Source organism: Palaemon carinicauda, chromosome 5 (genome assembly GCF_036898095.1).
Source record: "Palaemon carinicauda isolate YSFRI2023 chromosome 5, ASM3689809v2, whole genome shotgun sequence".
In the NCBI taxonomy this organism is placed as follows: Eukaryota; Metazoa; Arthropoda; class Malacostraca; order Decapoda; family Palaemonidae; genus Palaemon; species Palaemon carinicauda.
The window spans coordinates 111308362-111324893 of NC_090729.1; the positions used below are offsets into that span (position 1 = coordinate 111308362).

A 16532-nucleotide genomic window follows, 5' to 3' on the forward strand; every position below is an offset into this window, starting at 1 on the left:
AGGTTGGCCAATGCACCAGCCACTAGATTTATTGTGCCATTTTACTGACCAGATAGTACCACATTTGGCCCCTCTCTGTTTACGGCTCATCTTTTCTTTGCCTACTCATACTCAGATTAATCTAACCCTTTCTTTGCACATTCTCCTTTTTCTCTATACACCTAGCTAACTAAACAATTCTTCTTCACTCACCTTTTAATTACTGCATCAATGGCTACTTTCACTTTGGTAACTGTAGAAGAGACTCTTCAATTATAGGGAGCAGCTCTTGTAATAGAAAATCCCTCCAATATCAAGTCATTGTTCTTTAGTCTTGGGTAGTGCCACACCCTCAGTACCATTGTCCTTAACTGCCTTGGGGTAGAGTTCTCTTCCTTGAGGGTACAGGCAGGCCCACTATTCTATCTCTTCCTCGGTTATTTTTTTTAATGGAGTGTTGGGCAAGTTTAATAGAAGGACCATGGATGTCATGTGGCTTGTCAAGATTTTGTCTTTTCCCTCTGATATTCATTTTCAAAACCTTTGCATTTGATATTGGAAAATTACTTTAATTAAGGAAAGGAATAATACTAATCTCAAGTTGAAATCGTGTATTGATAAAGCTTGACATTTTTTTTGTTAAAGCAAAGAAGAATAACTAGCATAAAGATACCTTTTAGGTAGCAGTGTCCAGATGTGTGGCAAATAATTTGCTTATTCTTTTATTTTATACATAGGACACAAGTAAGGATGGGTTGTTGGAGAGAAAGGTGGGAATGAAATGGGAGGGGGAAATGTTCTTATATGCCTGAATGACATGATGACTTAAGAACACCAGTGCCAGTCTTACTAAAAACTCAGTTTCACTTTTATCCCTTTAAAATGTGTTATATAGAGTTTTTAAATTCCATCATATTCATCTACTTAAACCTGGCAAGGGATAATTTGGAACTGCGCTCTCAGTAATGCAAGCATAGTGACAATGAATTAAACATGAATATGAAATAGGTAAAGGGGGGAGAATAACAACTCTCAGTCTGCACAATATTTGGTCCATGACAGTTACACTGAAAATGAAAAACTATCACTTAAGATCACATTCCCTTGCCAGATATTTCCTGGTCACTTGTATATAAGTATATAGAAAAAATCTATATATGTAAAATACATATACTATATTTTTTAATATCTTCATAGCTAGAAAATGCAGACTGAAGAGTAGTTGGTGACAATACAAGAGGCAACAATATTCAATATGGGCGTGTCTCCCAATAAACCTCGGAGACAAAATATACATCTTACATGTGGAGCCATCAGGAAGCCCCATCATGGAGTCACACCCATACCGGTATTTTGAACATGAGAGAAACAAACCACTTGGTGGCTAATTAACAAAAGGTCCATCACTGACCTAAACTGGGACGTAATCTTTTCTTTTAAAAAATCTAAGACCTCCATATTATAATATCTCAATCTGTACACATAAACCACACTTCTCTATCGCTAATCTAAGCTCGAACAACCTGAACCTGTACAGCAACTCAACACGAGCGTCTTTGGCTTGCAGAAAACAAGTGTTGCCAGATTATGCACAAGCTCCATTTACTTACATCATCAACCATACTAGACAGGCACAGTGGGTAAGGGGGGTGTACTACTTACTGTACTTATGCATTTTAATGTCTTGTCCACTGCCAGCTGAAAGATTGTTACACAACTAATACTGTAAACTAACATTTACACCTGTTTGTGTGAATTCAACCACTTAGCACATTACAGTGGCTGTCTCCTATTTTTTTTTCATGGAAAGTCAACAAAAACATTTACCTACACTAATATAACACTGCAAGAGATGTGAAAATAACAAAACCTAATGTGTCAACTGCAATGAACAAACTGGGTACATAATCAATAAGTGTGCATCCTGGCAACACTTGTAGCAGTCTGCAGTGGATACAAATACATAAAATAAGCAATATCCCTTTTCTTTCAACAGATTTAATGCATACATGTTTACATTTAACTTTATAATAGAAAAGAAGTGTGATGCATAATCTTCCCACCATCACAAATACTTATGATGTGGTGCAAAAACATCTTTGGCTTATGGGTTTTGTAAAACAGCTGATGATAATGCACTAATGGAAAAGAATATCTTTCACATACTGTATTTATATTTCACATCCAATTCTTCTATACTGTATTTTACAAATAAGACTAAATCAATTCCATCAGTGCATTACATTCTTTTAAAAAGATAAAACATGGCTATCATCCCAAGCAACCAATACCACAATAAAATTCAAAAATTTTTGCTAACATAGAACTTTAATGCTAACATAGAACTTCAACATTGACTTGAACAAACTCACTGGTACCTTTCTCTGTTAAAATAAAGAAGGTTTTCACAACTTGAAATACCTATATACTTTGTACTTATCAGTTATTATATAGTTGTATAATTAATTTGGCAAACAAGTTGGCCATATCTGAGAAACATCAGACTAAATGAAATTCAAAACATTTAAAGAAATTACCAGATTATCCACAAGTAAACGACAATGTATATATAACATAGTAAGGCAATGAAAACTGTGTTGTAACAAGCAAACATGGGAACAAGTTGAGGTCTAACTCAAGTTCTACAATTATCACCCTTTGCCAAAACAATAAAGATTAACACCAGATACAGTATTTAAAAAACATACACAGTATAAAAACTTTTCCAAATTGTCCAGTTTAGCACCACAATCATGGCATCAAAGAAATAAATATGACTGTCATAAAATACGGTACTTTTTAATGTGTCTTCCTTATGTTGATAAAGCTATATACTGCAATATGTAAGGATTAGAAAAATATAAATCCTACTATTTCATTATTCATGCAGTAAATCATGACTGTATGTACACAGTGTCATAGCGCCATATGTGAAGGGCTTAAAGCTTGCAAAAAACAAAAAAGGTACAATCTAGATGCAAGTTAAGAGCATAAAGATAAAATAAAATCACAATACTTTCTAGTTTTTAACAGATGCATTTCTGAGAATGAACTATGATACACACTTGTTAATGATTATTTTCACGTGTCAAAATATGTGAAAATATCAAAACTTGTAGATATATTGTACCCAGTATTTAACAAACTAAGCACTAAAATAACAATTGAGCATCATGCTAACAACAAAAGGAATATATAAGTATGGAAAACTATTTTCATAGAATTTAATTGGTGCAAATACCCTAAGCCCTTATAAAACTGCACTTTGACAATCTATACCACACAGATCAAATTTTCCAGTTGACCTAAATTCTGACAGTACATAACACTGTTCTTTATTCTTTTACCAACATGAGTTTGTTGATGATCTTCCTTAGGGGTAGCTTACTATAAAGTAGTTTCACCATTACATTATTCAAGGGACAATTACACATAGCTGGATATAAAAAAATCATTTCCAGACTAAAGTGAAACAAGTACTTAAAAAACAGATCATATATCACACAAATAACTTGAATGAATCAAAATTTCATACATAGGACAATTTAGAAAAGAATGTATAAAGTAATGTGAATGTAGATCGAACTCTATATACTGTTTACGTTGACTTTTCAATATTTGTACACGTGGCTATTTTCAGGTTCAAGCACCAAGAACTCTTGTTTATATGAACTACGTGTTTAGATATATAATTATATATAGGTCTGAATAGTTGATATTTAGCAGAATTTGATTCCAGTATAATATCTTAGAAGTTATTAGTTTTCTAACTTAAAAGACATATTACACTTTTGATTATATCCATAGGTTGCAACACTGCATTTTATAACATCAACTTAATTTTTATTGTCAGCACTCCATGACCAGAATCAACTAATGATGTACAAAATGCGCACTATCACATATTTACTCACCACTAATACTGGCACACTCAAGGCACCTTAGGCATCCTTGCCATTTTAGGGTTCGTCTGGTTACCGATACACAAACAATTCAAACAATGCACTGAAACTGCAGCAGATTTGTTGCAATGGAGAAGGCTGTTAAGTCTGTGTGAATAGTGAAATGATACTTATGACTTTATCTACCAGGGTAAATCACTTGCTTTCTCATTAAATAATGGATCCCATTTATTTTCTTTCAGGGTGGTAATTAAACTTTTACACTTTACACTTTCTGTGGTTTTGCTGGAAGACATGTAAAAACTACAAACAGACCAAATTATTTTTCAAGATTTAACTTTACGTATATGTCAGAAAAAATATCTCAGCTTTTCAGAATTTCTTAATTATAAGTCATTCAATTTTATACCTACAAAAAATCTTGTATGCAATTTGTGATTTACCCTAAACAGTACAGTAATACATAATTTTCCTTTTGATTGCTTACTGAAAAGCTTTAGGTACATACTGTTGTAATTTCATGTTTTTATTTATGGCATTTGAAAAAGTATTAGATTTTTTTTTTAAATTATTAAAGAATATTACAGTACTGTAAGAACCAGCAAGCACTTTTGTTACTTAATGTACTTGAAATCACTGACGACTAAATGAAGCGGCTTTTGAAAAAGTTCATTCCTCTGACATTGCACATTCTGGGATAAATTGAGAAGTACTTCTTAGGAACATGTTTCTCCAGATGATTGGATTTACAAAGTAAAGTATGTAAGTCTATATACAACACCGGTAGATCTTTACATAGGAACGGGGGACATTTTGGTAATATCTTTATCTGGGGTATCCAGAATTTACCAAGTTACAAAATGCAACTGTATATCATTTCCAGTTCTGAATATTAGTAAGTACTTCAATAAATGCATGATCCTAATTTTAAATTTAATTCGCTCTCCTCACTATATGAAGTTTAACAACAAACTACTACAGTATTTAAAACAGTAATACAGTGTCCATTTATAGTACAATTTACATAAATGCTTGAAATTAACAAAAAAGTTAGGCATATGAATTAGCACATCAATGTGGAAAATTTAAATAATGTCGTCAGTTGGAAAAGGAAAGAAAATCTACCAATCCTTTGGATTATATTCATTTAGGACTGGGAAGGAACTTTCCTTTGTGAAAAATTTAGTTTCTGAACTGCAATAAAGACCCACTTTCATAAGAAAAAAAATAACTGTTGAAATGAGAAACTTCAAACTGTTTTGTGCGTGTATACTGATGCCTCGCCACAAGTTTTTTCTTATTCAAAAATTCTGCAACCTACAATAAAAATATCTTTTGTTGTAATGTATTTCTCCTTTTTAAAAATTATTACATAGGTAATACACAACATCAAGGTGATTGATTAGTCTATTATCTTCCGGTGGATTAGTGATGAGTCTTCCCTAAGTAGCCTAAACTAATCATAGTTTACACTTGTACCGTACCTCTTGTTAGGTACAGGTTCTTTCCATATTACTTGTACAAAGTTATTTGCATTCCCTTACCCAAATCTATTAAATATTTCATTCTAAAATATATTAAGTGTAGTGATATAGTCTACTGTATGTCTCTGGCTTGTTGAGGCACTTCAGTCTTGAATACTATTATAAACTGGGAGTTTTGAGAAAGATATACAAGTAGCTATCAATTCTAATGACTCAAATACAGTATTTCAGTTTTCAAAGATAAAATATTTACCATAGATTTCCTCTAAGATGTGTGTCACCTGCTTCTTCTCTTACGCTTCATTCGTATCGGTCCTAAAGAAGGTTGAGATAAACGTTCTTGAGAAGACCGGGAAGACTGTCCTGCAAGTAACGATGCAGCCTGGGGAAAGTTTTTTACCCTGCTAGTCATTTTCTTCCTGTCCCCTGACGTTGCTTGTTTCACCTGGGGTATGATAACATGTCGGGGGTCCAAGGGTGGTGTAGTATCTTGCATGTCTAACATTTTACAAGTATGTCCACTTCCCATTCCAGTATATGGTACACTGACAGCACAGACTGTAGCAACTAGTGTAGGTCCTGAAATCTCTTCTTTTGGCTGTATGATCTGAAACTGAAGTTCTTTTGGTTGTTGATTCTGAAACTGTAGCTGCTGAAGGTATGGGTGATCTTTGGTAGCTTCAGCAATGGCCTTCTCTAAAGCATTTTGTCCTCTTATGCTAGTAATAAGAAAGAAATATGGTCAATGTAATTAAAGAAATAAAAAGGGATTAGATAAAAGTGTTTGCTGAATCACATATTGGTAATACTTTGTTATGATGACCAAGTACAGGAAAAATAAAGACATCTCAATAGTTAAATATCTAAAACAGAAAAACAAAAGAGTGATTCTTGATACTGTTCTTAAAACCTTACTGTTCCACTAAACTAACAGATCCCCAGTGAATTTTTTCTTTACAAACTGCAATCCAATCTACATTGTTAGTTTGCAAATTTTTAAACCAATTTACAGACCTGAATAAAAATTTCATTATTTAGAGACATCCTATGCCATCTACAAGACAAACCTTATTACCAAATGGATTGCTGAGAGTATTTCAAAATTCAAATAAAAGGTGAGGGTGATCTAACAATAAATGATCATGAAAATAACCTTTAAATTATAATAAATCCATCCACAACACTGTAAAAGTAAAATTATCAACTTTCACAAAAAAGTAGAAACCCTGTTCAGATATATTTTCAAGTACTGTCACAAACTTAAGGAGTACTTTTCAAAAAGTACAGTTTCACATTATAATGAACCTACCTACGCCGAGTGGGTGCTCTAGGAGATAGGACTGGGAACATGGACAGGACGGAATGTCTGACGGTATCCACCCTACGATCCCCGTACCACTGTACCACACATTCACCACCAGCCTGGGGGAGCGACAAATATTCAGAAAGATGATGTGTTTACCCTTATTTTTATATTCTTAAGTAACAAGAACTAAAGAGAGATTGCAAATGACAATTACATAATAAATAATATACAATACTAAAATGCAAAATCCTGAAAGATGATAAATGGGGTCTATATATTTTATAGTATAAAAGAAAAAGCTACTAACAAGTCTGGTATACATGAATTGTTTTCTTGAAAATATACAATTTCCTTGAGCTAAAGAGTAATTTATTCCTTCCTTTTAAGAAGGATGGACTAGTAGCTTTTTGTAACAGAATAAGGTTAGATCAATAATTTACTTTCAGAGTTACTGTATTCATAAACTAAGGAATTTAAATCAAATACGGAACGGAATGTGATAATGGCAGATTATAGTCTACTTTCTTTACGACTTTCCAATTGTAATACAGTATTATTGCAAATCTATTGAGGAATGATTATCAGCTAATAAAATGATAGCTATATACTTTCCAATAGGAATTTAATAACTTAGTAAATTACGTTGTCACCTTTCAAAAAGTAAAAAAAAATAAAAAATATTTTCCTCTATTAAATCTTGAAATGAGTTGGATTTACAATTCATGACTCAAAATACTGATTTCAAGTGATGTAATGTACTGATAGATATTAATAAGCAAATGGGATTGAATATGAAATCTTAAAAAAGACCAGATCCCTGGAACACAAGGTAACATTTCATAAATAAAGTAGGGCAACAGCAGTACCACCACCATGCCACCTATCCTTTTAGAAAAGTAGTTCCACGCACACTAGCTGTAGACTGACAAAATCATAGTGAGGGCTAATAAAAATTGAGGTTCCCTGATTTTTTTTTTAATTCTGAAAATGCTAATCTCTAAGACTTCTTCCCGTAAAATTTTGATATCAGGGATATAAGCCAATGATAATTTAATCACCAGAAAATTCTTAACTGCCCTTTTTCAAATGTTCAATCTACAGCTGTGCATGGAAAGTTATGATGATGAAACACATCAACCAATGTGTAACATAACAGTAAATTAGTCATTAATAATCCCTACTCCCTTACTTCTACATGCTTTAGTTGTTTAGATTATTATATACAGTACACAGTTTTCAAAATTATCATACAAAAACTGAAGATTTCCTTGGAGAATCTTGTATCCATACTAGATATTTTCATTTTGTTTGTTGAAATTCATAAGCTAATTTTTCTACCTAATCCAGACTATGAAAAGGGATTAATTTTAGGAAGGGAATTCCTTGCTTCTGAAAATGTTTTTCCCCTTTTTCTCCTACAAAAGACCTGTGTGTACAATATCCATCACCAGTGACCTGTTTGAGAAATTCTGAAACCCTTCAGTCTATCAAATATTGTAGTGTATGTGTAAACAAAACCAATGATGGGTACATAAATTAATTGTATGGTACTTATGGTTTTACCACATTTTCAGAGTAACTTTTGAAATAATGTGCTGCATTATTCGTAATCGATTAAGAATTAGTAGTTGAACAATTTGACTCATACATGAAATGATACCACACAAGATTAATTTTACCCGTTCCTTACAGTTTCCCTGTTTCAAGCCTACTCTGAATATACTGTAACTATGGTTATTATTGATAATCCTTTCGAGGTTTGTCTAAAACTATCCCGTCAAAAAAACCAATAGGATTTACTGCATAGAAAATAAAATATACGTTGTACAGCACAGTACATCATCACAAGATAAAAATTGAAAAAGCAACATGAAAAAATTTAAAGTTGATATTAGTCAACTGAAATTTTACAATGATAGACCTCAAATCCTAAAGAAAAATTTCCTATGGGGCTACTAACAACCATTCTATTTTCCCCCAAAAATTACTTCTTTCTGAATGTAAAAAAATATATATTTTTTAAATTCATGTACAATTTTAGTGAATATTTTCAATTATATAGTTATACAATTGGATTCTAGAAATCAACATTCTGTACAAGTGATAACATAAATTTACTGTAACATGCTAACATTTTTCATTTTGGGGGGTTTGGAGTAGTTATAGCATTACCATATTATAGCCTCTGTCAAAGTTCTATAACAATAGCTTAGTTCCTTAGCTACAAATGTATTTTTATGATACTACTTCAATTTTATAAACACATTCAACCTTGTCTTTCACTAGTTTTTGCCTCTCAAAAACATACCCTTCTGACAAAAAAGTCTAAAAATGTGACTAGTCTCGATACAAAACTACTTTATGATAATGATCGCCCATAGTAACTAAATGTACTTTATGGATATTTTCAATCCTTATCAAAACTATAGCCTAAAATTCAAATGTCAATTTGCTATACAGAATAAGAAAAAGTACCTAAAATTAAAATAATTTACTATATGCATACAAAATTGCACTAACTTGATTTTATTAACTGCTATTGAATACACTTTTACCTATAATCAAACCCAATACTAATTTCTGACATTACAATCAAGCATAATGATATAAATAATGATAATACTGTATGGTGGTAGGCAAGTAAATAACATTGGAATACCCCTTTCTTATTTACACCAACAATTAATTGTGTGTCTGCTGTGAAACTAAATTGCAAATACAGTGTATGAAGACATTTTCTTAGTATTTCATTTCTAAAGCTATGACAAAAGAAAAAAAAAAGAATAATGAGTGAATCATTTGAAAGTAAACTACCAAAAAAAAATACTGGATTTTGAATTAAATGTATATCAGTATCCCACCAATACAGTATTGAAATGAATGGCACCAACACCATATTAAAATGCATGGTACCAACACCAGATAAAACACACAATAAATGTGCTAAGATGATGCAACGCAAAGGATGTTTTTAGTTGATAACAAAATTTAATTTAGATCGCAGAAATATAGTCCTCTATTTGCCAAGACATGACTATTACATCATACTGTGTATATGATTCATATATATATCTTAGTTACAAATGCAGTGCACTAAAGATGTAATTCCAGCATTGATTCATCTTCTGATGATCCCCACAATTTCGTATTATAGATAAACAGATTTCAGCTGAAGTAATTTATTTTTAGACATCTGTTATTTGGGGCTAAAGCTCTGGGAGTCTGGCCAATAAAGTAATTCAAAATCGACATTTAATTTTGAGTTCAAATTCTGAGCACTTCTGACAAAATATCCAAACTTACCAAAAAGAATTTTCCCAATTTTTAAAATCTGACAGTCAAATATTAAGCATGTTTTGATAATTTATTCTACCTTTATCTAATATTCTGTATCTTTGAATTTCTTAAAATATTTTTTTTTCTTTGCACATGGTACAGTATACTTATTTTTTAATAATGATAAAAGTGCTGTGAATGAAATCATGCAAAAAGTTGCTAAAAATGCTACACAACAATTTCTGTAGGGAGAATATTTTCTTCATAAGTTGCCAAAAGAAACATCTGCAATGCACTGTTATATACTGTATGCTGAACCAATTTTAGGAAATACTGTACAGTATTTAAATTTTATGGATTTTTAATATTTCATAAATAATATCAATTATTAATATCATTTGATAATTGTGTATGGCAGTAAAAATAATATAATTATGTTTCCTACCTTCTTGACAAATTAAGGAAATCTTTCTACATAGCTTTTTCAAGCAGGAATCATTATGAACTGTGTTGAGTGTGCCATTTACTTTTACTTGGAACCTTGTGGCAAAATCATTTGTGAATAGAAGAAGAGCTATATTGTATTTACCTGGTGGAGCACCTGAGCCGGCCAGTAGTGGTGGCCTCTGTGTGGCCCCCAGACCAATCCGTGGCCGCACGTCAACGCCTCCTCTGGAACACAGCGGCACTGTATTAAAGTGGCACTGGCCCCATACTAACACTGGCTCAATACTGGCACTACATCAGGTTAAGTTAGCAATGGTAATATAATATGGCATTGACATTACCTGAAGTGGATGCACTATGGGGCTCCTCAGGAATGGCTCTCTTGGTCTTGTCCGGGGAGTGTGGTGGAAGTGGAGGGGGAAGATCAGAAGGTGGTGTGGCATCTTCATCATGACGAGTTGTTGTTACTTCTGCAGACTGGTGGGATGGTGAGGCAGGGGCTACAACACCAACACAGTCTGAACTGCTGACATCACTTTCCCCTAAGCTCCCAGGTGTTTGAGTTGATACAGATGAATGCGTACCAGTTTCACTCCCCCCTTGTGTGGCTACCAGAGTTGTCCTCTGTTGAACAATTGTAGTTTTGTGTTGCACAACTGTGGTGTTGCTACTGCACCCGCCAGGCCCCATCACAACTGGCTGGCCTCCAGTGTATTCAGAAGTCACAACCACAGGTGGTACAGCTCCTTGACTAACACACACTGCTTGACCAGGGCTGACATTTGTACCTGGGGCAGGATATGCTGCAGCTGCAGTCACAGGCATGACATGAACACCAGTACCAGCCAAATGAGCTGAGGCTGAGGGAGAAATGTTAACCACTTTGGGTCCATTTACAACTGCAGTTGTATGAGTGACAGGGGGGCGCACAGCTACCATTGCTGGCATCCCACCTGCTGTTGCACCATGAGGGATAGTGCTAACCATACCACCTGCTGCACTACCGGTTGGGGTCATACCAACTATGTGTCCACCAGAGAGCTGCAGTTGCACGGGATAAGACATACCAGTATTTGGGTCAGTTGATATAAATGTGCCATCTGCTAATTGGTTGATAACTACTCCCTGAGGTGCTGAACCTACAAGAATGGCAGGTGGATTATGTACTTGTACTGGTAAGTTAGGTAAAGTATTGCCTACCATCTGCACTACATTGATGGCACCAGTTCCTTGGGCAGTTGCTGCCTGCAGCATCTGACCGCCACCAACTTGGCCAGCACCTGCAGCAACTTGGGCCATCTGTCCTGCTGTTGTCATAGTTCCCATAGTACCATAAGGTGCCACTTGTGTCATATGTGGCCCATTCATCACCATATGTTGTTGGACTTTGTTACCCATGATAATAGTAGGTACTATTCCTTGCTGCTGTTGAGGGGATGATTGGGAAGATGCAGTACCTTGTGGAGTTGAGGTATTTCTTCTTCTCTTACGTCGACGTCCACCTGAAGAGCCTCCACTTGATTGGGTATCGGAGCCTGGGGTTGACCCTGGTGTAGAATGTGGAGTGGAAGGTGTAGAACCAGCAGCAAGAGGTGTTGAGGCATTACTAGTCCTTGTATCTTCCACTGCTTCTCCTGTAAGGCCAGTTGTAACTACTTGTGCTACCTGTAAGTGAGGAGATGACTGAGGTTGTCCAACTTGACTTTGTTGCTGCTGATGATGAGTGCCTTCAACTGCTAAAGTGGCTTGAGTAGGAACAAGTTGCTGGCCAGTCACAATGGTACCTTGTGTGAGTGAAGTAGGGCCTGCCAGCATTCCACCAGGGCTGTGAAGAATGCCAGTAGATGACTGTATTAAGTTACCACCATTTTGTATTATGACTGGTGCCTGCATTGTGGCAAAGGTGTTGACTAGCTGTACCACAGGTTGAACAGGCTGAAATTGTTGTAACTGAGGTTGTAACTGAGGCTGAATCTGGGGTTGTAATTGAGGTTGAAGATGTTGTTGTAATGGCTGCATGTGTTGTTGAACTTGCACTTGAGGCATTGCAGCTTGCACACCCACAACTCCTGCCACTCCTGATGTCACATTAACACCACCAGTGGCACCTTTCGTATTGAAAGGTGATGAAACAACTACCATATTGGTGGGACCATTACATCCACTCCCACTAGTCACAAACACCCCAGACTGACCAGGTGGCCCCCCAACTAAAACAGGACCTGGTCCTCTAACCATGCTATTTGAGTTAGCTCCACCATATACTGTCACACTAGTTGACATGGGCACACTGTACATGCCTGGGGAAACTGACATGGGAACTGTTGTCTGTTGTTGAGGAAGCTGAGATTGTGGTTGTGTTTGTATTGTAGGTATGGGTGTTGGTTGGGGAAGTCCCGGGCGTACTGGACTAAGAGAAGATGGCACTGGGATACTACTAACAATACTTTGTACCATTTCCAAAGGTGACTGTGTAACTCCTCCTGTCTCTGTGCTTACACCAGGTGGCCCTGGGGTAAGAGGTTTGTTGGAGAGTGCCCCTTCACTCCCATTACTATTTCCATTCATGCTAAACTGATCTGGACTGCTCTCCTCATTCTCACTGTTACCACTTATACTTCCTATGTCTTTACACCACGTTTCTGTTTTGATACCCTCTTTAGTATTCCCCCAAGTCTCTGGACTAACTATTTCTTTGTTATCTGGTAAAGTTGCTGGGGAGGTCTTAAAATTTTCAATGGATACACTAGATTCATATTTGATTTTCATGGACTGCTCCTCCTCACTCTTACAATAAACTGAGCTAACTTTGTCTTTTTGGTGAAGGCATCCAGCTTGTGATATTATAGGCATAGAGTTAGTTATCTTTGTATTTGTTGTCAGGGTAGATGAGGAAGTGTATGTGACAGTTGTAGTATGAATGAGACCACTAGATTCTACTTTAGCTACTGATGCAACACCCGTGTTTGTTTCTCCCTCGGTTTTTGGACTTTGTAGCTGTCGGGTTCCACTCTGTGCAGTGTTACTTCTACTTGCAGGACTTGCTTTAGTACCCTTGCCATCAATTTGGGATGGGTTTTGATGACTGGTAATGGATGGAGTTGCAGTGCTTGTTGGAGGTGATGAAAAGGTCTGGGTACATATCCCAGTGACACTTGTGTGGGTAGACGGAGTGGGAAGGATGGTTGGAGTGGTCATGACACTATTTGTGGTGTGAGTAGCTGCTTTACTAACTCTAGCTGGTAAGGGAACATTACTTGGTAAAGGAACAACAGTTGGGGAGGATGATACCTGTGACGGTCGAGTTGTATGATTGCTTACAACTGTCATGCCTGTATGTGGAGTTGTTTGCTGCTGTTGCTGCTGAGGTGGTGCTTGTTGTGGATGAGACTGTATCTGCTGAGGCTGTGACTGCACCTGATGCTGCTGACCTTGTATTTGCTGTTGAGAAAGCTGCTGCTGTTGTTGCTGTGGCTGCTGCTGTTGAAGTTGTTGTGTTTGTTGCAGTTGTTGTGTTTGTTGCAATTGCTGTTGCTGTTGTTGTTGTTGTAGTTGCTGTTGTTGCAGTTGCTGCTGATGTTGCAGTTGTTGCTGTTGTAGTTGCTGCTGTTGCAGTTGTTGTTGTTGTTGGAGTTGTTGTTGTAGTTGCTGTTGTTGCTGCAGGGAGATGCCAGAAGGTACAGTAGTCCCTGCTGTTGCTACAGCTGCCTGAGAAAGTGGTGGTTGTGGTGCTGGTGGCCTGGGTGACACACCAGGAGCTTGAGGTGAAAACTGACCCATTCCTCCTCCCGCCATTGTATTATTTAGGAGTGCTGTTTGCTGGGCCAAATAACCACTTGGGTCATCCATAAAGGATGGTCCAGAAGCTGGTGGGCCTGGACCACTCTGACCACCTATGGTAGGCCTAGGGTGGTCACCATGTAGATTTCTAACGTCTACATTAGGGCACGGAGATACACGTTCGACAGTATTAGCACTTTTAAAACGCTTTTTTGCCCTTCCGCCTGATTTGCGACGTTTTTCTCCCTCTTCCCAAAATGGCTGTTGGGCGGATGGCCTTTCACCAGTAGCCTGGGGTGCAGGCATACCACCGGGAGGTAGAACACGAGGAGGCATCATGCCGGGTCCTGGCATGCGGCACATTATATTGTTATTCATCAAACTGGAGGGGTGTGGTCCTACACCTCTCATTCCCTGCATCATATGTGATCCTGGACCCATCATGGCTTGAGGTGGTTGGTGTGTAAACTGTGATTGCTGAGGTTGCTGCTGTGCAGTCTGCGGATGTTGAGGAGATGTTTGCTGTTGCTGCTGAAGAGCAGCCGGACCCTGAGGCCGAAACATGGACGGATCCATGGGACGGCACATGTTGGGTCTCATCATCTCTCCAAAACCTGGGCCCATGTTAGGCCTCATTGTAGGGGCTATGTTAGGAGTAGCCATGGCATTCATATTCCCGGGGAACATGTGGGGTGAATTGCAACAGGCATGGGAGGTAGGTGGACAAGCTTGGGATGCAGGATGCTGCTGCTGCTGCTGCTGCTGTGTGTAATGAGGATTACATGCCTGTGGATTTGCCATCATTCCACTCATGTTTCCATAGCCACTGCAATTTCCCATTGCAGGCATTCCGCTCATCATTCCCCAACCCTGAAATGATAAAATAACATTATTCAGTAAATGGAATCCTTAGGTTGACATGTATTAAAAATTGTACAATTAATCATTATTAAAACTTTTAGTTTCAACTACCAAATGCAATTATCATTTACCAAAAACAAATACCCTACTAATTACTGTACTCTAAATACTAAGCACAATATTCAATTTTCTAGTCTGTTTTAAAATTGAAAGTAAATTTGCAATATCATGAACTCATGAAACTTGTTCATGAAAATTCTAGTTTCTCTATTCTTTAATATAAAAGGTATCAAAGAATAGTGTGAGTATTGCTCCATAAGACATTAAAAAAGCCTGCGTCAGAAAACATGAACTTAAGATGTGTAATAAAATCCTCTGTGCAAATACAACAAATAAGTCATAAATAAACCATATTGCATCAAAAGAAATAAAAATTGACGAGAACTGTGTAAAAACAAGAAACAGTGGTACACATGAACTATAAAATGTACAGAGTAATTGTAATGGGATTGATGCTACCTTAATTTCGTTTAGGATTGATTTGCTTCAAGAAAAAATATATTCAGAAATGATTTGCAACTATATTCCTCTGCATTTTTCTTAAGAGACTATGCAAATACTTGTTAAATAAAAATATACTCAACAACAACTTTGATAACAAAAATAAAGAATTCAAATGTAATTTTCATAAGGGTATTATTTTTTGTTTTATAAAATATAAGCAAGAACTTGAACATTTCTATAGAGGACAAACACCAAAGCGAAAGCATGTATAAATCTACATATAAGTTTGATGGATTATTCTGAACATTCACCTGTTGCTGCTGAAAGCAATTTGGATGCTGCTGCTGTTGCTGCTGTGATTGCTGCTGTTGCTGATGATGCTGCTGCTGTTGCTGGGCACTGAACTGGGTGGGCGTGGGAGTCCGAGCCATCTGAGCTGGAGAAGGCAACCTGGGCATCTGCTGCATGCTATGGGCACCGCAGGGCATTTGCGTTGGAGCGTTAGCCCCTCGAGCTATCTGGGCAGGTGAGGTGGTGGCTCCACGGGGCACCACTGCTGCTGCTCCTCCTCCCCCTCCCCCTGCCCCTCTTCTGGGCATGTGGGAGGCGGCGGGATTTCCCCTCGGTGTGTCCACAGCATCGTTTGCTTTCCGTTTCCGTTTCTTCCTTCCGTCCTCTGCAAGCAAATTTAACAATCAGTCAACGGACGCCAACAAAGACTAATTTAACTACTAGTTTACAGTTTAACTAAATTAATAAAACCACAACAATATTTATTTGTTAGAGCCCAGAAACATGCTCCAACATTAGTGTAGAATAACACACAAAGATGAAAACAAACCTGATAATAATTTTCAGCCTGTATATAAATGTAAGAGTGAAAAGAGTGATTGCTGTTAGCTTCGAGGTTAAGGGGAAATGCTCATACACTACAAATTTCCTTGACTTCACCTTACCTTGTTCATGTCTCCATACAGCGCATTATTATTCACA

The 16532-nt window shown here is 36.8% G+C and overlaps 1 protein-coding gene across 2 annotated transcripts; it reads right to left on the minus strand.

Moving 5' to 3' along the window:
• Positions 1-575: 575 nt before the first annotated feature.
• On the minus strand, positions 576-16244 carry LOC137641397 (uncharacterized). 2 transcript variants are annotated; one of them, XM_068373919.1, is made up of 5 exons: positions 15851-16244; positions 10736-15044; positions 10537-10619; positions 6675-6787; positions 576-6084 (listed from the first exon to the last, which is right to left on the minus strand). In XM_068373919.1, the coding sequence occupies exons 1-5, from the start codon at positions 16136-16138 to the stop codon at positions 5643-5645; spliced, it is 5235 nt and encodes a 1744-aa protein (XP_068230020.1). In that variant the 5' UTR covers positions 16139-16244; the 3' UTR covers positions 576-5642. The 2 variants fall into 2 exon arrangements, 1 of the variants encoding a protein (XP_068230020.1); XR_011044509.1 differs by lacking the exon at positions 10537-10619 and having other exon boundaries at positions 6048-6084.
• Between the last annotated feature and the right edge of the window lie 288 nt (positions 16245-16532).

Bases quoted from the DNA above. Each gene is read 5' to 3' on its own strand.
- LOC137641397 (XM_068373919.1), bottom strand. From the start codon at position 16,138: ATGCCCAGAAGAGGGGCAGGGGGAGGGGGAGGAGGAGCAGCAGCAGTG. The intron at 10,620-10,735 runs GTAATGTCAATG...GCTGTGTTCCAG, and splicing joins CCATAGTGCATCCACTTCAG to AGGAGGCGTTGACGTGCGGC. The intron at 6,085-6,674 runs GTAGGTTCATTA...TCTTATTACTAG, and splicing joins AGAGCACCCACTCGGCGTAG to CATAAGAGGACAAAATGCTT.